Genomic DNA, 16,744 nt, shown 5'->3' on the forward strand with positions numbered 1-16,744 from the left:
AAATGAGAGATGAACATGATTAAATAGAAATTTGGTAAATTTTTCTCAGTCCATCAAGATAAAAGAGTTTTGACTCAGATTCAATTTATTTGTCACATACAAAGTTATACAAGTACAACATTGTTGCATGATGATGATGTATGTCTTGCCACAGAACAAAGAATGTTCTTTAAGAAAAGCATATTATTTCAAAGACAGGGCCAGCAAACAGTTCACTTCTCAATGTTTTAAAATTCATGACAAAGATACATTTAAAATGCTCAACCACTATTCGAGAAAGCTGGAACCAAATTGATGTAAAATACTTGTTTTCAATAGCGTGTTGTTTCCATAGATTTGAGGAAATTCTGAGGTCAAATATATTCATAGTCATATAGTCATCTGCAAAATGCCCGTATTATTTTGTAAATTGCAGCGTGATTCCTCTGACTCTACAAATATCTCCTAGACCTCGGAAAAACAGTTTCCGGTCAGTTTATTCGACGTATTAACGGATTGTGTGTCACTCTACGAGCCCATTTAGTGTATGGTTCATTTCCGTGCCACATATAAAATGACGACTGAGGGTGGAGGGTGTTTCTTTGGTCCACCTTAAAAGCACTGTGTCCGTCATGGCTTCGACAGACGTGAAAAAAGTCTTGCAGCTGAAACTTCAGCTTAAAGAGAACACCGAGGCACAGACGGTATCTTTTTCTCGATTTTATCACCAAATAAGACCCTAAGTCCCTGTACTGGTCGCCATATTGTTCTGCACAGAAACTTTGGTTTGGTTTGCTGTAAGCCACCTTTGCGTTTGTTTCAGGAAGACATGTTATTAAAGAATGGAGAAAGCTGAACTACTACTTGAAAATCATGGCCAGCGTTGAGTTGAATAAGACTCAACTTCTTGCTTCTAACCACATGAAATAATGATTTAGCACATGATAGTAAATATTATTATCACATGAATGAAATAAGTGATTATTTCAAGAAATTGCCCATTTTTAAAAATGTATTATTATTATTATTATTATTTATTTATTTATTTATTTTTTAAGAGAGTAGACGAATATCTTCAGACTGGCTTTTAACAGAACGTCTTCTGTTGATATTAGGATATATTTGGTTTGAAATAAAATGCAAATGCTTAAGTCAGGACTGTGACCCAGTCACAAAGCAGCACACCAACAGATTGATAGTAAACACAAAAATTAATATGTAACTTAATATGAAGGACTCAAATTTAACACAATTAAACCCTTTGCAAAGGGTTTGCAAATACTCAGTGAAGAACAAATCTATCAGCATTTTACTCAAGTACATGAACATGTGCAAATGTATTAAGTTTCTAACTTACTGCTGACCTGTTGTTTAAGTATACACTTTATTTTTTGAATCAGTAAATGTAATTAAATTGTCTGTCGTTGTTTTTGTGGGGCCTGCATTTCACTGCAGCCTGTTCTCATGCAGGTGGTCTGCCTTTTGCTGCTTCTGATTGGGGGTTAGGGGTTTGAGTGCTTCTAAGCTAAAAATACCACTGCAGTTGTCACTCCTGTTGGCTGTCAGTCAATCTGGGGAAAAAGAATTAGGAAGGCGAGAGGTGATTAGTAAGCCTGTACACTTTGCTCTACATTTAAATGACTATAATGGACTAAGCACTTGTATTCATCTTTTAAGTCTCTGCTTGAACACTTTAACATGTGCTGAAATTCACTGGTACACATGACTGTCTTCACCCATGCGCAGTTACTGGGCTTTTACAGGGTGTAGTTGCACTGCCCATTTATAGCACTTTGCAAATGGAGGAGCTGTATATAAGCTTTTTCCATACATAGAGAGAGTGATTCTGCTTGCTCATCTATTCTGGCTTTCTAGTGAAGCATTATGGTAACCCTGGCTGGGTTTTGACCTTAAAAGGTGTTTAATGGCCTTGGTTTGAAGTTTACCAAAAATGCAATATTTACGGGCCATTTGCATGACAATGTTTGAATAAGGCATTATGTTGTGAATGTGAACATGCTTGAATACATTAGATATTAATGCTAATCTTTAAGATGTCATGTTATGTCTTTGATTAAGGGATTCATGAAATCTCAGTCCTATTAGATTGTGGTTACTGTGTTCCAGGAACACTGGGCTACTCTGCATTTAATTAACCTAGGTAGATCAACCTGTATTTCTGCGTTTAATAAATGTACACTCCCAATTGTTGCATCTCTACGTGTGTGTAAGAATAGTAAATTAATTTTTTTTTTTTTTTTATTCCTTCAGCTGCTGAAAACCTTGAAGAAGCTTCAAGACCTGGATATAACTCTTGATATTCTTGCTGTAAGAAAAAATGGTCTTTTTTTGCAAAATGTTAAAAGTCAAATTTTTTCTTTTATTTGGTCATCCATGAGAAATGGAATCTTCCTGTTATGTAGGAAACTGGAATTGGAAAAGTGGTGAACTCTTTTCGCAAACATGAAGATGCGGGGGAAGTAGCCAGAACATTAGTTAATCGATGGAAAAAACTGGTTCCAAAAGATTCTTTAAGGTACTGGAGCTCTGATCAGCATGCTTGTTTCAAAAGTAAAATGTATAAAAAAATTTTATCACATACACTGAATAATCACTGGATTAGACAAACCTAGGGTTATATAGGTTGTATCTTGACTCATTGACCATTTTATTAGCTCTATTGATTAGAAGAACTTTGTAGTTCTACAATTACAGACTGCAGTGCATCTGTATCTCTGCATACATTATCCTCTTCATTGGTCAGGACCCCCAAAGGCTCACCCCAGTGCTGGTATGATTTTGGTGGTGGATCGTTTTTCTTAGTGCTGTAGTGGCACTGACATGATGGCGGTGTGTTCATGTGTTGCGCTAGTATGAGTGGATCAGACACAACAGGGCTGCTGAAATTTTAAAAGCCTTCACTGTCACTGCTGGACTGAGGCAACCAAAAATATCCAGCCCACAGTGTCTTGTGGATGGCGTCCTGTGTCCGCTGCTTAAGGACTAGAGGACGGCCAACATAAACTCTGCAAAAAAAGATGAGCTATTGTCTCTGACTTTTACATTCTGCAAGGGGGACCAACAAGATAAGCGTGTCTAGTAGAGTGGACATTGAGTGGACACTGTTTAAAAAGTCAAGCAGCACTGCTGTGCCTGATCCACTTACACCAGGGCAACACACATCACCACCACTTATGGGGTCCCTGACCATTGAAGAGTAGGGTCAAATGGGGATAAGAATGAATGCAGGGAATCAGATGCACTACAGTCTAATTATAGAACCTAGAATGTAGAGAACGTACTACTGTATGTTCAGTGGAACTGATAAAATGGACATTGAGTGATTTTGTGTATAAAGTCTATAATATTAGATCTTTACCTTGAATTATGTTTTTTGGTTTGAATATTTTTTCATATTTCAGTGTTTCTCAGCCTCATCCACCTCTGAAGGAGATGTCTAAGTCTGAAGTTCAGCAAACAGGCAAAGAAGAAATCAAGCAGACTTCAGGAAATACAATTCCTGTTGAAAGAAAACCCCAAGATGAAAACACAGGCTCTGAATGCCAAACAACAAAAAATGCTGATAGTAAAAATAAAATGAAAACACCCGTGGATGAATCCAAAGATGGTAGAGATGGTGAAAAGAAAGACGGCTCAAAGAGTGACTCTGATGTGGGGCGGAATTTGCAGACTCTTACAAAAGCTTCACAATCAAAAGAAAAATTCAGCAGGCACCACCATGCAGAGCAAAAAGTTGAACTCAAAAAATCTGAAAACAAAGTTTCTGATATCACAAATAAGAACAGGCCTAAGACTTCACCAAAGAACTCTTCATCTGTGAAGAAAGATGATTGTGTTGAAAGAAAGGACAAAAGGAAAAAAGATAAATTAAAGAACGGGAACAATGAGGAGAAGAAATGGAAGCCAAGAACAAGTGATAATGAAAAAGACCCCATGAGTAATGCTCCTGAGACACCCTCCATGTCTTTTGAGGCATGCTTGAGCTATGACCTCAAGGCTCCCAAACGGAAGAAGAAATGTGATAATAAGAACCTGAAACGTTTAAAGACAGACCTAAAAGAGGATGTCAGTTTATATGCTTCCAGCGTCAAGTCAAGCAAGGCTGGAATGGAGGCATCCAACACAATGGTATCTGTTGCCAAAATGGATCTAGACAATACTGACACTTTCACTTTCTAACTGGATGCTTTTTAACCCTTAGGATTCAGTGGGATCTGTGTTGGACTTCCTCAAGATTCCACTACCCCCAATTTCCACAGAGACAGAGGATCTTTCCCAGTATCAGTATTACGCAAAGAGAAAAGGTCAGTCTAAATTTCCATCTATCTGAATTACTATTGTCTCCCGAAGCATTAACAGTATAAGTTAAATTAACTCAACACACAAAATTGGGTGTATATGCTAGTTGAAGATTATACTAACAAAAAAATACAAACAAACCATGTAGCTACAGTAACAACCTCTACTCTTCCGGAACAGCATTAGACTACATTTTGGATCGTTGATGTAAGGAAACATTAGTGAGAATCCAGGTCGATGAGCAGTGTCCTTCTATGGAGAAACCTTTTGGGCTATTTTCAGTTATAGTAGTTATATCAACAATGTATTGGCCTGAATCTTACCAACGAGTGTACATTAAAGGAATACATACCTAATTATACACAGGGAGAGCGGGGTCCGGGTATGTATGTGTGTGTGTATGTATGTATGTATCTGATCTGACTGCAAATTATTTGTCTGGGATCTGCAGATCATTTGTTATTGTTAAAATGAATGCTACACACTTGATTTTTTATTTTTTTATTTTTTGTAAACCAGTTGAAGAAAAGCCTGAAGATGTTTGTGAGGAAGCGGCAGTATTTACTGGCCAGCGGTTGAATAAGAAGATGCAAGTGTACTCGGGGAGTAAGGTTGTGTATCTTCCCACTATGATGACCTTGTACCAGCAATGCATCCGGACTCTGCAAAACAATATTGACTGTGAGTGTTCCAGGCCAGAGGCCTTGTGCCTTCAGATTAGAGTGAAGATGACGTGTAAAGGTATTCTTTGCTTTACTCTCCAGCTCTTTTTGAAATTGGAGGAGTGCCGTTTGAAATTTTGGAACCGGTGCTGGAGCGTTGTACACCTGAGCAGCTTCTGCGGATTGAAGCGTGCAACCCTGTAAGGAAAAATGACACTGTGTTTTACACTATGAAAACCCTAGTGTTGTATGAAATGTTGTCAGGTAGCAATCTGAGCAAACGGTGATCTTGTCTTAAATAATACAGCTGGCCCAGATCTGCCCTGAGATTGTGACCAATATGATTGCCCTATTTCAAAGTCATGAATGTGGGTTATTTATTATTGTTTTTTTTAAATGGGCATTTTGGTCTAAACAGAGTTAAATGTTGCTTTACTTGTGTTGTATTATGTTGAATAGAATTATATCCCTCAGTTTTACTGTACTGATAATCAACTCTTTCTCATTGTTCTTACAGTATGCTATGAATGATGCATCTAACAGCCTCTGGCTTGGTGTCACTCAATTCTGACAACTAGCCTGACCAGTATTCCAGAAAATGTAACAAAATGCTTTAGTGTAACTAACCTTGGTCATTTGAACAAAAATTGGGAACTTTTATTCTGTCATTTTTGCGCTGTATAAATGCCAAAGACAAGGTTTTGACCTTTTTAGTCAGATTCATGAAGCAACTGGTAGCAACTTTGTCATTCATTCGCTCCAGTAATGAGGCATATTAAGATATTCAACTTCCTTGCTGTAATGGTAGCCATTTGGCTTGCCTTAGCATTTGCCAGCTAGCACTACTACTCTACCCCTTCTAAAACAAACATATGACCCAAACAACAGCTTACAGAAAACCCTTCCCTGTGATTTTTTTTTTTAAAAACGGGCATTTATTTCAAATAGAAATTTGTACTTTAACAGATTTCAGTGTAGGATGTGAATATAAATGCTTAAGAGATGTAGGATTGGTAAATTTATTCTTTACCAACCCACAAATTGTTAAATAAAGCAACCCAGTTTTTTGTGATGTACAAAGTCTGAAAACATGGGATAAAACGAGACATTCTGTTTTGTGTCTCACTATTGTGAAGAGGCCTCCTAGTCTGAGTCTCTGGTCACAGTGTTGGAACCACATTTTTGCGTTTGCAGTATTCAAAGACCTGTTCTCAACATTCTGAACTTAAAGAGAAATGCTTTGTTGTTTCATCCTTGTGGTATTTTGACTAGAGCATGTCAAATATTTCATTAAGGGAACTCTGCTGACTTGTGGAAAAATGGGTAGGTTTTTTCCTGTTTTAGCTGGAGGTACATATAGTGAATAAACATAAATGCAACACTCATTTTCGCTCCCATTGTTTTCTATCTACACAAAAGGCGTTTTTTTTTTTTGTGTGGACATATATTGTTCACAAATTCGTCTAAATCTGTGTTAATAGGAACTTCTCCTTTGTAAGACGTTATGTGGGTGAGTGGTTTGCTGATGTCAGTATTGTGAATTGAATGGCCCATGGTGGTGGTGGGGTTATGGTTTGGGCCGGCGAATGTTATGGACAACGAACAAAGGTGCATTTAATTGATGGCATTTTGAATGCACAGAAATACAATGACGAGATCATGAGGCCCACTGTTGTGACATTATCCACAAACATCACCTCATGTTGCAGTGTGATAATTCGTGGCCCCATGTTGCAAGGATCTGTACACAATTCCTGGAAGCTGAAAACATCCCAGTCTTTGCATGACCAGCATACTCACTGGACATGTAACCTATTGAGCATGTTTGGGATACTCTGGATTGGTGCATGTTACAGCGTGTTCCAGTTCCTGACAATATCCAGCAACTTCACACAGCCATTGAGAAGGAGTGGGCCAACATTCCACAGGCCACAGTCAACATCCTGATCAACTCTATGCGAAGGGGATACGTTGTACTGCGTGAGGCAAATGGTGGTCACACCAGATACTGACTGGTTTTCTGACACGCCCCTCAAGGCACACCTGTGCAATAATCGTGCTGTCTAATCAGCATCTTGATATGCCACACCTGTGGAGGTGGGTAATCTCCGCAAAGGAGTAGTGCTCACTAACACAAATTTGTGAGCAATATCTGAGAGAAAAAGGCCTTTTGTGTACATAGAAAATGTCTTAGATCTTTGAGGTCAGCTCATGAAAAATGGGAGCAAAATCAAATGCTGCGTTTATATTTTTGTTCAATATAAAATAACCAAATGTATTTATTATTATTATTTTTATATAAACACATTTTGCTCATAGGCAGTACAATGTGTTTTGGCACTGATGATTCCATTAACACCATAATAATTTGTATGTTCTTTATTATTGCGTCCCAGGTGTACATAGGTGTGACAGATCACCTTTGGGAGAGGCACTGCAACAGGGACTTCAAAAATGCTCAGCTGGACGAATACGAGTCATGGAAAGAACTGTACCTCCGTTTGTTTGAAGAAAGAGAACGAAAACTCCAGCAGCTCACAAAAAGCATTGTTTTAGCTCACTCTGGGAAACCCAAAGGTAACTGTCAAGGGGCTGTGCTTTGAAATTGTCCTAGCAACACTAATCCTAGGCCATTACTACATGACAATGATTCTCCATTACTTGTGTATTCCTGTTTATACAATTTAAGTTCAAGCTTTATAATCTTCCCTCTCACTCTTCTATTAGCAGCTCAGCACCATCTTATCACACTGAGCATTTTATCCCACACAATAGAAATCGTCACTAAGTGAAAGATGCTTTGTGTAATTGGACAGCACATTTTAAGCCTTCATATCAGCTCCCATGCAGCAATTGTTGTAATATGATCTGGATGACTCAAAAAAGAAAAAAACTGCCAGCATATCAACTTGGTCTATATATAGATTTAAAGTGAAAATGAAACTCGGATTACAATGTTAATTACCTAATACTTTAAGAGAAGGCATTACTGTTGGGTCTATATTCCAGGAAACTGTCATATTCATTCTGTCATCTCCCCCACAAGGTTCAGTATACGACACATTCGTTCACCTGTCAGCCCCCCTTTTTTGCCCTAGTAGTCATTGTAACACAGAACACTTGCTGACACCACAGTATTACTTTACACCTTCAACAGCTGCTTCTACTGCTTACTCACACACTTACACACTCACGCTTTTTTTTCTTTTTTAATAACATACACAAGCCTGCTCTTTATTCCCGATGTATGATTGTATATTTTTTTTCATTTCACTTTATTTTTTGAGCTAGACATGAAACTGTATGAAAGTTGAATATCACAATTTTAGTGACTAAAATGATCAGTTATTAGTATTATCACAGTATTTTTAAATTATGCTGAAATACTGATACACAAACAGAAATCATTTCATTTTATTTAAAATGGAAAACTATTAGCAATATGTGCTCATAAATTAAGCTTAAAAATAGACCTAAATGAACAATAAGTCTTTTTTTTCCCCCCTACCTCCCATACTTATGTAAATCTGGAAAAGTCATCATGTGAGATTAAGATATTAAACCAGTGTATTAGCTTTTAACAGGTAATTAGTACATTTATAACACTTAAGTTTGTTGTTTTTGTGAAAATATTTGCTTCATAGACACATTTGAGGTCCCTTTTTAAGAGGCATTATTTTAAATGGCTTCTAGAGCATAAAGGAGAATGCATTTGAATGCAAAATTAAAATTTTAAGGTGGAACGCATTATAAATATTGATGGCAGAATGTTTCCAAACTCTGTTTAAGGTAGAAAGGACTTTTTTGTGATTTTAAGGTTGGGGAAAACAAAGCACCATACAAAGTAGCACAGAGCATTGAACCATTTAATATAGAACAGGTGGCGAGTTTTTATTTCTTGCTAGAATGTGCTCTTTTTTGGCATTAGACATCTTGCTTGTCTTTAAAAATGAAAGGGAAGTTAATGCACCAGCATATTTCTACAGCCAGGTGTTTACAAGAGAAGCAGCAACAGTTAAATCAGCCCATCCTGATTTAACCTTGGCTGGTTTCGTGGGGCCTTGGGGAGTGAGTTCAGGACAGGAAGGTGATGTTGGGCACGACACCATGTCTCTCTCATTGCGCCGTGTTTTCCGTGACATAAAAAATGCATTTGGCGCAGGGCAGTGCTGTGAGACTATAACTAACTTTGCTTTGGTTGAGGCTGTTACTTTTATGGGGTGTTTTTTTGAATGATATCACTTAGGGTCCAAAAATGTACTTGTGAAACCTGTAACCTTTTGATGTCTTGTTGGACTTGTGCTGTCGATCTTGATGTGCTGATTATTGAGATTAGCACAACTGCTAGTATTACACTGTGGTAGAACTACACTCTTAAATATCATGGATCTTTCTTTTATTAAAGAAACAGTTCTTTATAGAACAGTAAGCACTTAAAGAACCCTTTGAACGATTAAAGTGCTCTTTGCATTGTGAAAGTGTTTTTCAAATTGATGAAGAATATGCTATAGTTTCTATATAGCACCTTTCAGAAAAGGCCTTTTCTAACCCTAATTCTTCAAATAACTCATTAATCATGCAAGTTTTGAGTGTTCAGGGTTCTATAGAGATTACATTTCTTAACCCATTTGGATAATTATAAAAGTGTAGCTTAATGAGGTTCTTATTTCACATATTACATATTAATGGAGGATTAAGTTATGATGCAATTAAATGGAGACAGTATCATGTTTTTACATTTATCCATTTTATAGTTGATATTGCTTATGATATTTATGTAAGATATGTGTATTAAAACAGTTTTATATAAAAATGTAGTTTAACTGGTTCTGTCTGTTAAAAATTTTAAGCTTGATTGGTCATGAATAATTAAGTAAAAAATGTTGTCTCCCCTGCATGATGTGATCCTAGATAGATAAATGAGCACACCTAAAACTCTTCCTCCTACACATTCCTTGCCTTATAATCCATCCCTCATCTTTCATATATTTAAAATATTTGCATTCAACCTTCCTCTTCCGTGACTACATGACAGAATGGGTTCCGGCTTTCTGTATGCAGCAAAGCTGGCCAGATATTCTACCCAACATCCTCGGAATTCCCCTTTACGGAACACACATTTATAGATATTACTGCACTAAGAAAAACACACACACACTTGGTATATCCCTTACTTTCAGAAAATTAACATGAACCTGAACTTGAAGATTTGAAGATAAACGCAGTGTTCAATTTCTAGTTTTTATTACTGATGTCCAGTGAGTGCAATATTGTCTATATCTTCCAACTCTTCAATTACTGGAGTAACACACTCCAAGGAATATTGGGCTTTTACATTTTGCTGTTTCATTATTTTACTTTTTATTGATTTATACTTAGTTTCCCTGTAAGAACTATCAATCATAATGTGCCACAGGTGACCTTAACTGCTAATGTTATCTATTTCTGGCATCAGCAGTGTATTTTGCTCACTTAAGACTCAGTCTTTCAGAGATTAAACACATTCACCATGGTAGTAACTGGAAGTAGCTGGTTAACTTTATGTATCAGTTACGGAGTCATAGCTTTTACGAGTAGTCAAGAAGTAGTCAAATATTGATGTTAATCACTGTACTGACGTTAAATTTGGCATTACTAAATTTATAAGATATTTTAACAAACTCCTTTTACTGATTGTAATTAAACAAACTGCTTTTTTTACTGTGTCTTTAAAAGGGGACATATACTACCACTGTTCCGCGTGTTAACACTATTCCCTGGGGTTTTAATGAAATATCTGTGACATGCCTTGGTCAAAATATCATAAGGTTCAAACAACACAGCACTGTTCTCCTGCTGTCTAAACAGTCCTGTTCAGAATGACTGGTTTGGGTTGCTAGGGTAGAGATGTAAGTGTGTGTGTGTATGTATAATATGTGTATGTGCATAAATTGAAGAGCGCATGCACTCTGGATCTGGAACAAGGTCTGTTTGCATGCTGGACAAAAACTCTGGTGTTCATAGTCAGGCCCATTTCTGTAAATGGAAAACAAACAAAGTGGCTTGGACCGAGAAACACAAATCTATGTCATCCAATCAGCTTCAGGGGTGTGTGTGATCATGCACAGGCTTTGGGGTGGTGGGGAACGGGAGGGGTAGACCCTGTACCAGGCCCATGCTATGTGCTGAATTACATGCTTTGTGTAGGGGAGATGGCTGATAAACAGCCAAAAAAGGTACAAAATCTGGAAAATACATTTTTAGATCAGGCAAGGGTGAAGTTTCGTGTAAACATAGGTGAGGCGTTCGCATGTTGTACTGACCTCTGAACATGGAAAGGCATGATAAATATGAGGATTTTGTGGTATTCCTGCTTGATAGGTGGGGAACTGACTTAATTATGCTGTTCCACCATGGTTCAACATGGTTCAATATTGGTTGTGATAATTACAGCTGCTTAACAGCATTTGCAGCAACAGCTTAGTAACCTACAACCTAACGCTCACCTAACTGTAAAAAATGTTTATTTAAATATTTTTCAAATTTATACTTGCTACAGAAGTTTGTTACTGTGGATGATTCTGGCAGTAATCATATTGATAAATAGCCTAAGCTACACATCAGCAAAGACGTCGGCTAGCTTATTGTCAATTTTTGTAGTACAACAAAAACATATGCCCTTTGTATATTTTTAGTAGTGATAAAAATTGTTTGCCCTCATTCAGGCTAACTTACCCTTGGCCAGCAGATGCTCTGGATTCCACAATCTTTCTTTTGCTCTGCAATCCCAGTGGCATTACCCTAGAATGTACCTGCATAAGTTTGGAGGGTAGAGTTTATAAAGGCGCACTGAAGCTATGTATGTTTGTTTTGCACTTTAAATTCAGATATCTACAGTTATCCCTAGGAATTGTATACAGCACCTTTTGAAATGAAAAGGAGCCACAATTCAGTTTTTTTTTTTTTTTCATATTTCATTTTTGTTTTCTCCATATTTAATCTGTAGTCTCATTTCTCCACACCCTAACGGTGTTAGTTCTGCTCCGTTTAACCTCCATCTTTTTTGCTCTCTCATAAATACGGATCCATCCCTGTAAGTGGAGAGATTCAGACTAGAGGGCAACTCTAAATCCTCTGCACTCAATATAAGAAGCAGTGCAAAATCAGAACAACGATGATGATTTATGCAGAAAACAAAAAAACTGACCTGGTTGTTTTATTTCAGTGTGTGGGTTGGTAGGCACTCCAGATCTCCCAAATGAACATAGTCATTCAATTAAGTGATATTTTATGTCCCCTTTTATGACCGGTATGTGAAATATGCTCTGTTCTGATTGATTCTGTGGTATTTCTTATACAAGATGAAATACTTTGTGGGGCTGTGTGTTAATGTTTTGTGTTTGTAGGGTCGTAGATATTATATTGAAAATATCTGCAGGCTTATTGTCAATGTAGATTGGAGAGTAAATTATGTATTTAAATTAACTAAAAAAACATATTTTGAATAGATGAGGGACGTCTATTGGTGCATATGTGTTTTGTGACAAATGTCTTCCCATCCACTTCAGGAAGACAGGTGAAGATGGCATTTATTCATTCAGCTGCCAAGCCACCTAGAAACGTACGCATCCAGCAGGAACTCCATGGTACTGCCAGTGCTGGGCTCCCTCACCCCACAGACAAACCCAGGTCAGTTCTAACCAGATCTGTCCAGCATGAGCACTGTCCCTTTTCAGCTTTAGTGGCAGTAGTGTTAAGGCCAGCCTCCCGTTTAACTGTATAATGCTGTCACATGTAGATGTACACATTTTCACTTGATGCACTTGATTACCTGCCTTAGTTTATGATTTAAACTGTCTGAAGGGTGGGTGAAATTAGTTTGTTAAAAAATAACCCATATCATCTTAGAAAAGTATTCCAATGTTCTGCTGTATTCAGCTTCTTAAAAGAGAAGTGACCCCATTTCTTGTCAACTGAAATCCCATGATCAGGACAGGCCTCATCTGGGGCCATTGATAAGCAACATCTGTCTGATGCAAAAGATTCCAGCTTAATGTGGACCAACATAACACTGATTTTAGAAGGTGCCAAAATGGGTTCTTTAGAGCAATGCAATTAAACGGACACCTTTTTGTTCCCTAAAGTGAACATATGAAAAAACATAAAATTCTTTACAGAAACAAAAGTGTTTTTCTATGGAACTGCTTCATTCCATTCTTGTTTTCTTTAATATCACATCAAATGCATTTAAATCAAACAAGAGAAGTGTGGACTTGAGCCACAGCAGTGCTGCCTTTGGCTGAGAACTTCACCTGTACTCTAAACTTTTTCCAGAAGAACAATTAATTGTCATATAATTGCAATCAACAATCCAAGCACACATTTATAAGAGGCATCATTCATAAATGTTGAAGAAGAAATAGTATATTGTAGAGATTTCTTTTTGTTTCCCCTTGTCTGTATACAATTATCAATTGGCAAGCTTTTATACGATGTGTTTTATTTCATAAATGTGAATGACTCTTCACAAGGAAAGGATGAAGCTGCCTTATTTGTGGGTTTGGTTATCCTCTTGTCCAAATATTTAGTAGCTACCAAATTATGACACGTTCCCAGAATTCAGGGCGAAACACACTCACACCTATGCACACTTTTGAGTCACCAATCCACTTACAAATATATGTTTTTGGATTGTGGGAGGAAACCAGAGCACCTGGAGGAAACCCACGCAGACACTGGGAGAACACACCAAACTCCTCACAGATAGTCACCCGGAGCGGGACTTGAACCCACAACCTCCAGGTCCCTGGAGCTGTTTGACTGCAACACTACCTGCTGTGGCACTGCGCCGCCAGAATAAAAAAAATTTTTTTTACATACCCCTCCAAAGCTGGAACAGTTCATTTTTAGCAAATAGTTTTTTTTTTCGCCCTTGAGGGGTATATCAAAACTGATATAGCATGCTAAGTGTTAGCCAAAATATTTTTTTACCCCTCACCTCACTGGTATAGGGAATTTTTTAAATACATATATATGTTTTAAACCTACTGATGAAAACAAATGTTGTGATGTAAGCATATAAATATTAAAGCTAACGTCTGTGGAAAATATTTCAGTCAGCAAATAATTTGAAATTGTATAATAGTTATGGCTAAAATCTAGCTGTTTTAGTCGGTTTCATTGAATATCCCTGGCATGTTGTATGACTAAGGCTAAATCAGTCATAATAAAGTCAGTGGAAAGAATCTGTAGACTTTGTACAGACAGGCAGTTTGAATCTGATATTTCAGCATATCTGATATGAGCAAGACAGTTTTCCAGGAATCTGAACTGCACAGGAAATCATTAAACAGTCATGTTTTGGTGCAGGTTTCATGAGATTTTGTGCTGGTAATGAAGCTGAATGTTGTCAATATCATGTGATTATGCATTCAGTCTTGGTGATCTTTCTTCTCAGTGGTAAGAGCCAGGAGAGTAGAGGAAGACCCTGCTTCAGTGAGTCCCCCAAGACCTTGCACACCAGCTCAGGATCCAGTCAATGCCAAGACCCACGAAAGATCAGAAGTAAGATGCTCATTCTCTGGTTTGTTTTTCTTACAATTTGGCCTGGCATTCAGGAGATTATATTTTTTTATACCTGCTGTTTTAAATGAGCTCTTGCAAAAATCAGAAGTACATTTATTATGTGGAAAATGTTGCTAGGTTTTTCCTTTTAAACTCCTTTTGAACCTAACTTTTTCACCTACAAGAAGGGTTTCTTTGGAAAAGAATCCAGTGCTGTGCAAGTATGAATTACACAAACAGGAAACCTAGCTTAGCTCCTGAGCAATAATGCTAACCTTATGCTTTGGTAACCATGCAGAGAGGCATAATTTCCTCCCATTGTATTTTGCCTTCAGTTGGCCTCCCAAATCCCTAGAAAAATAAATGAAAAGATAAAAGTATAAATTGTTGTTTTTCTTTCTTTTTGTACAGAAAATCTGAAATTGTGAAACATAGTGGTATCGGCCAAACAGGACTCAGTGAGATTAATTGTAAAATTTTGAATGTTCTGGAGTGGTTGCCAATGAGAATATAATGTAAAATGAAAGAGATGAAACCGCTTTAACACTTTGGTCTGTTTATGCAGAATATCTGTGGAAAAGGAGTTTTTTAAAACTAAAAGTATTTTTTAATAGAATTACAATCACAAAGAATGTGGTGTGTGGGTTGTTTTTTGTGTGTTGTGACCTGTACACAATTTTCACATAAACAGAAGGGCAGAAATGCATTTTCTGTAGAAGATCTGTTAACTTGCTAAACTTAGCACACCAGTATAAATAATGTTTATTTGGAGTGTCCTACTTTCATACATCAGAATATTTATTTAATTGCTGTCCTAGGATAATGAGAGATAATGACAAGGGCATTTTACTTAAACCTTTTTAACTAAGTAAAAAATGTTTTGTTCTTCATACCCTTGTCCATGTTTGGCAATGGGCATGGCGGCTGTAGGCTAATGTGCAGCAGTGTCTCCTATTTGTCAATGATTATCAAAGAAAATAAGACACAGTTGACACAGTAACAGTTACTTAAAGTAACAAGTGACTAATTTTAAGTCCTCCACCAGCGTTAGGGACATGAAAGCCTTTAATAAATTCATGCTTGTCTCTCATTGTCTGTTTTTTGTGACAGAAGTGGCACCAATGATGGCAAAGTCTTTGAAAGCCTTCAAGAAGCAGCTTGGACGCAGATGAATGTAGTATATGACCGTATATATCGTTGAAATTGTGTTACGCGCCAGTGTAATTATATAAGTGTTTTTTTTTCTCCCCCCTTTTTTCCATTTATTCCATTTGAAGATCCATTTTTGACAAAGTCTTACATTGACTATTTTGAAATACAATAATGCACCTTAAAATCACATTGTGTTGAATATATGCACTGTTTGAATAAACTAAATAATATATAAAAAAGGGTTTGTTGTGTTTTTTTTTCCCCCCTTTTGCATTTACCTTTTAAAGGTTTACGAGCAAACCTTGTACCTTTTTATTGAGCTGTTTGTAAAATCATTTGTCTCCACCTAGTGGTTGCTCTCTGGGGAAAAAAACTGTTGCATTCACAATCCAAGAAGTTAGACAAGAAATATTTCCGGGGGATTTTATTTTATTATTTTTTTTTTTTAAATCACAATCTTTAATGTACACTTACCCTTTCAACTGCAGTGAGTTCACTTGAATGTGAACTGTACCCCAAAATACTGTTCATCACTCCGTGTAACCAAAAACAAGGATCATGAAAACTTTTAAATTCAAGGCATACCAGGAACCACTAAAAGCAAGTCTATTTTAAACATACTCAATATGATTAAGCTATATATGCAGGGTGAAATATTTATTTTTTATGCAGGGTGGGCAGTATCACAGGGGCAACGAAAAGCAGTTAGCACCTACTAGAGGTGCATCTCAATTTAGAATATCATCCAAAATGTATTTATTACAGTAATTCTATTCAAAAAAGTGAAATTCAGATTACAAAAAGAGTGATCTATATCAAGCATTTGTCTTTTAATGTTGTTTATGGCTTACAGCCAATAAAAACCCAAAAGATATCTCAGAAAATTAGAATAATAATCCCTTAGTCTGGTTTCTGTAGGCTACACAATCATGGGGAAGACTGCTGACTTGATAGATGTCCAGAAGGCAGTCATTGACACCCTCCTGCTGTGTCCAAGCATATTAATGGGAAGTTGAGTAGAAGGAAAAGTGTGGTAGAAAAAAGTGCACAAGAAACCAGGATAACCATTGTCAAAAAAAAGCCATTCA

At 37.0% G+C, this 16,744-nt stretch overlaps 1 protein-coding gene across 1 annotated transcript; it reads left to right on the forward strand.

Moving 5' to 3' along the window:
- Positions 1 to 486: 486 nt before the first annotated feature.
- Positions 487 to 15,895, forward strand: eloal (elongin A, like). Its single transcript, XM_066679609.1, has 11 exons — positions 487 to 683; positions 2,251 to 2,307; positions 2,403 to 2,515; positions 3,402 to 4,128; positions 4,202 to 4,304; positions 4,819 to 4,980; positions 5,064 to 5,161; positions 7,358 to 7,538; positions 12,509 to 12,629; positions 14,398 to 14,504; positions 15,615 to 15,895. The coding sequence occupies exons 1-11, from the start codon at positions 612 to 614 to the stop codon at positions 15,674 to 15,676; spliced, it is 1,803 nt and encodes a 600-aa protein (XP_066535706.1). The 5' UTR covers positions 487 to 611; the 3' UTR covers positions 15,677 to 15,895.
- Positions 15,896 to 16,744: the final 849 nt, after the last annotated feature.

The sequence above is a fragment of the Hoplias malabaricus genome, chromosome 8 (assembly GCF_029633855.1).
Source record: "Hoplias malabaricus isolate fHopMal1 chromosome 8, fHopMal1.hap1, whole genome shotgun sequence".
Taxonomy (NCBI): domain Eukaryota; kingdom Metazoa; phylum Chordata; class Actinopteri; order Characiformes; family Erythrinidae; genus Hoplias; species Hoplias malabaricus.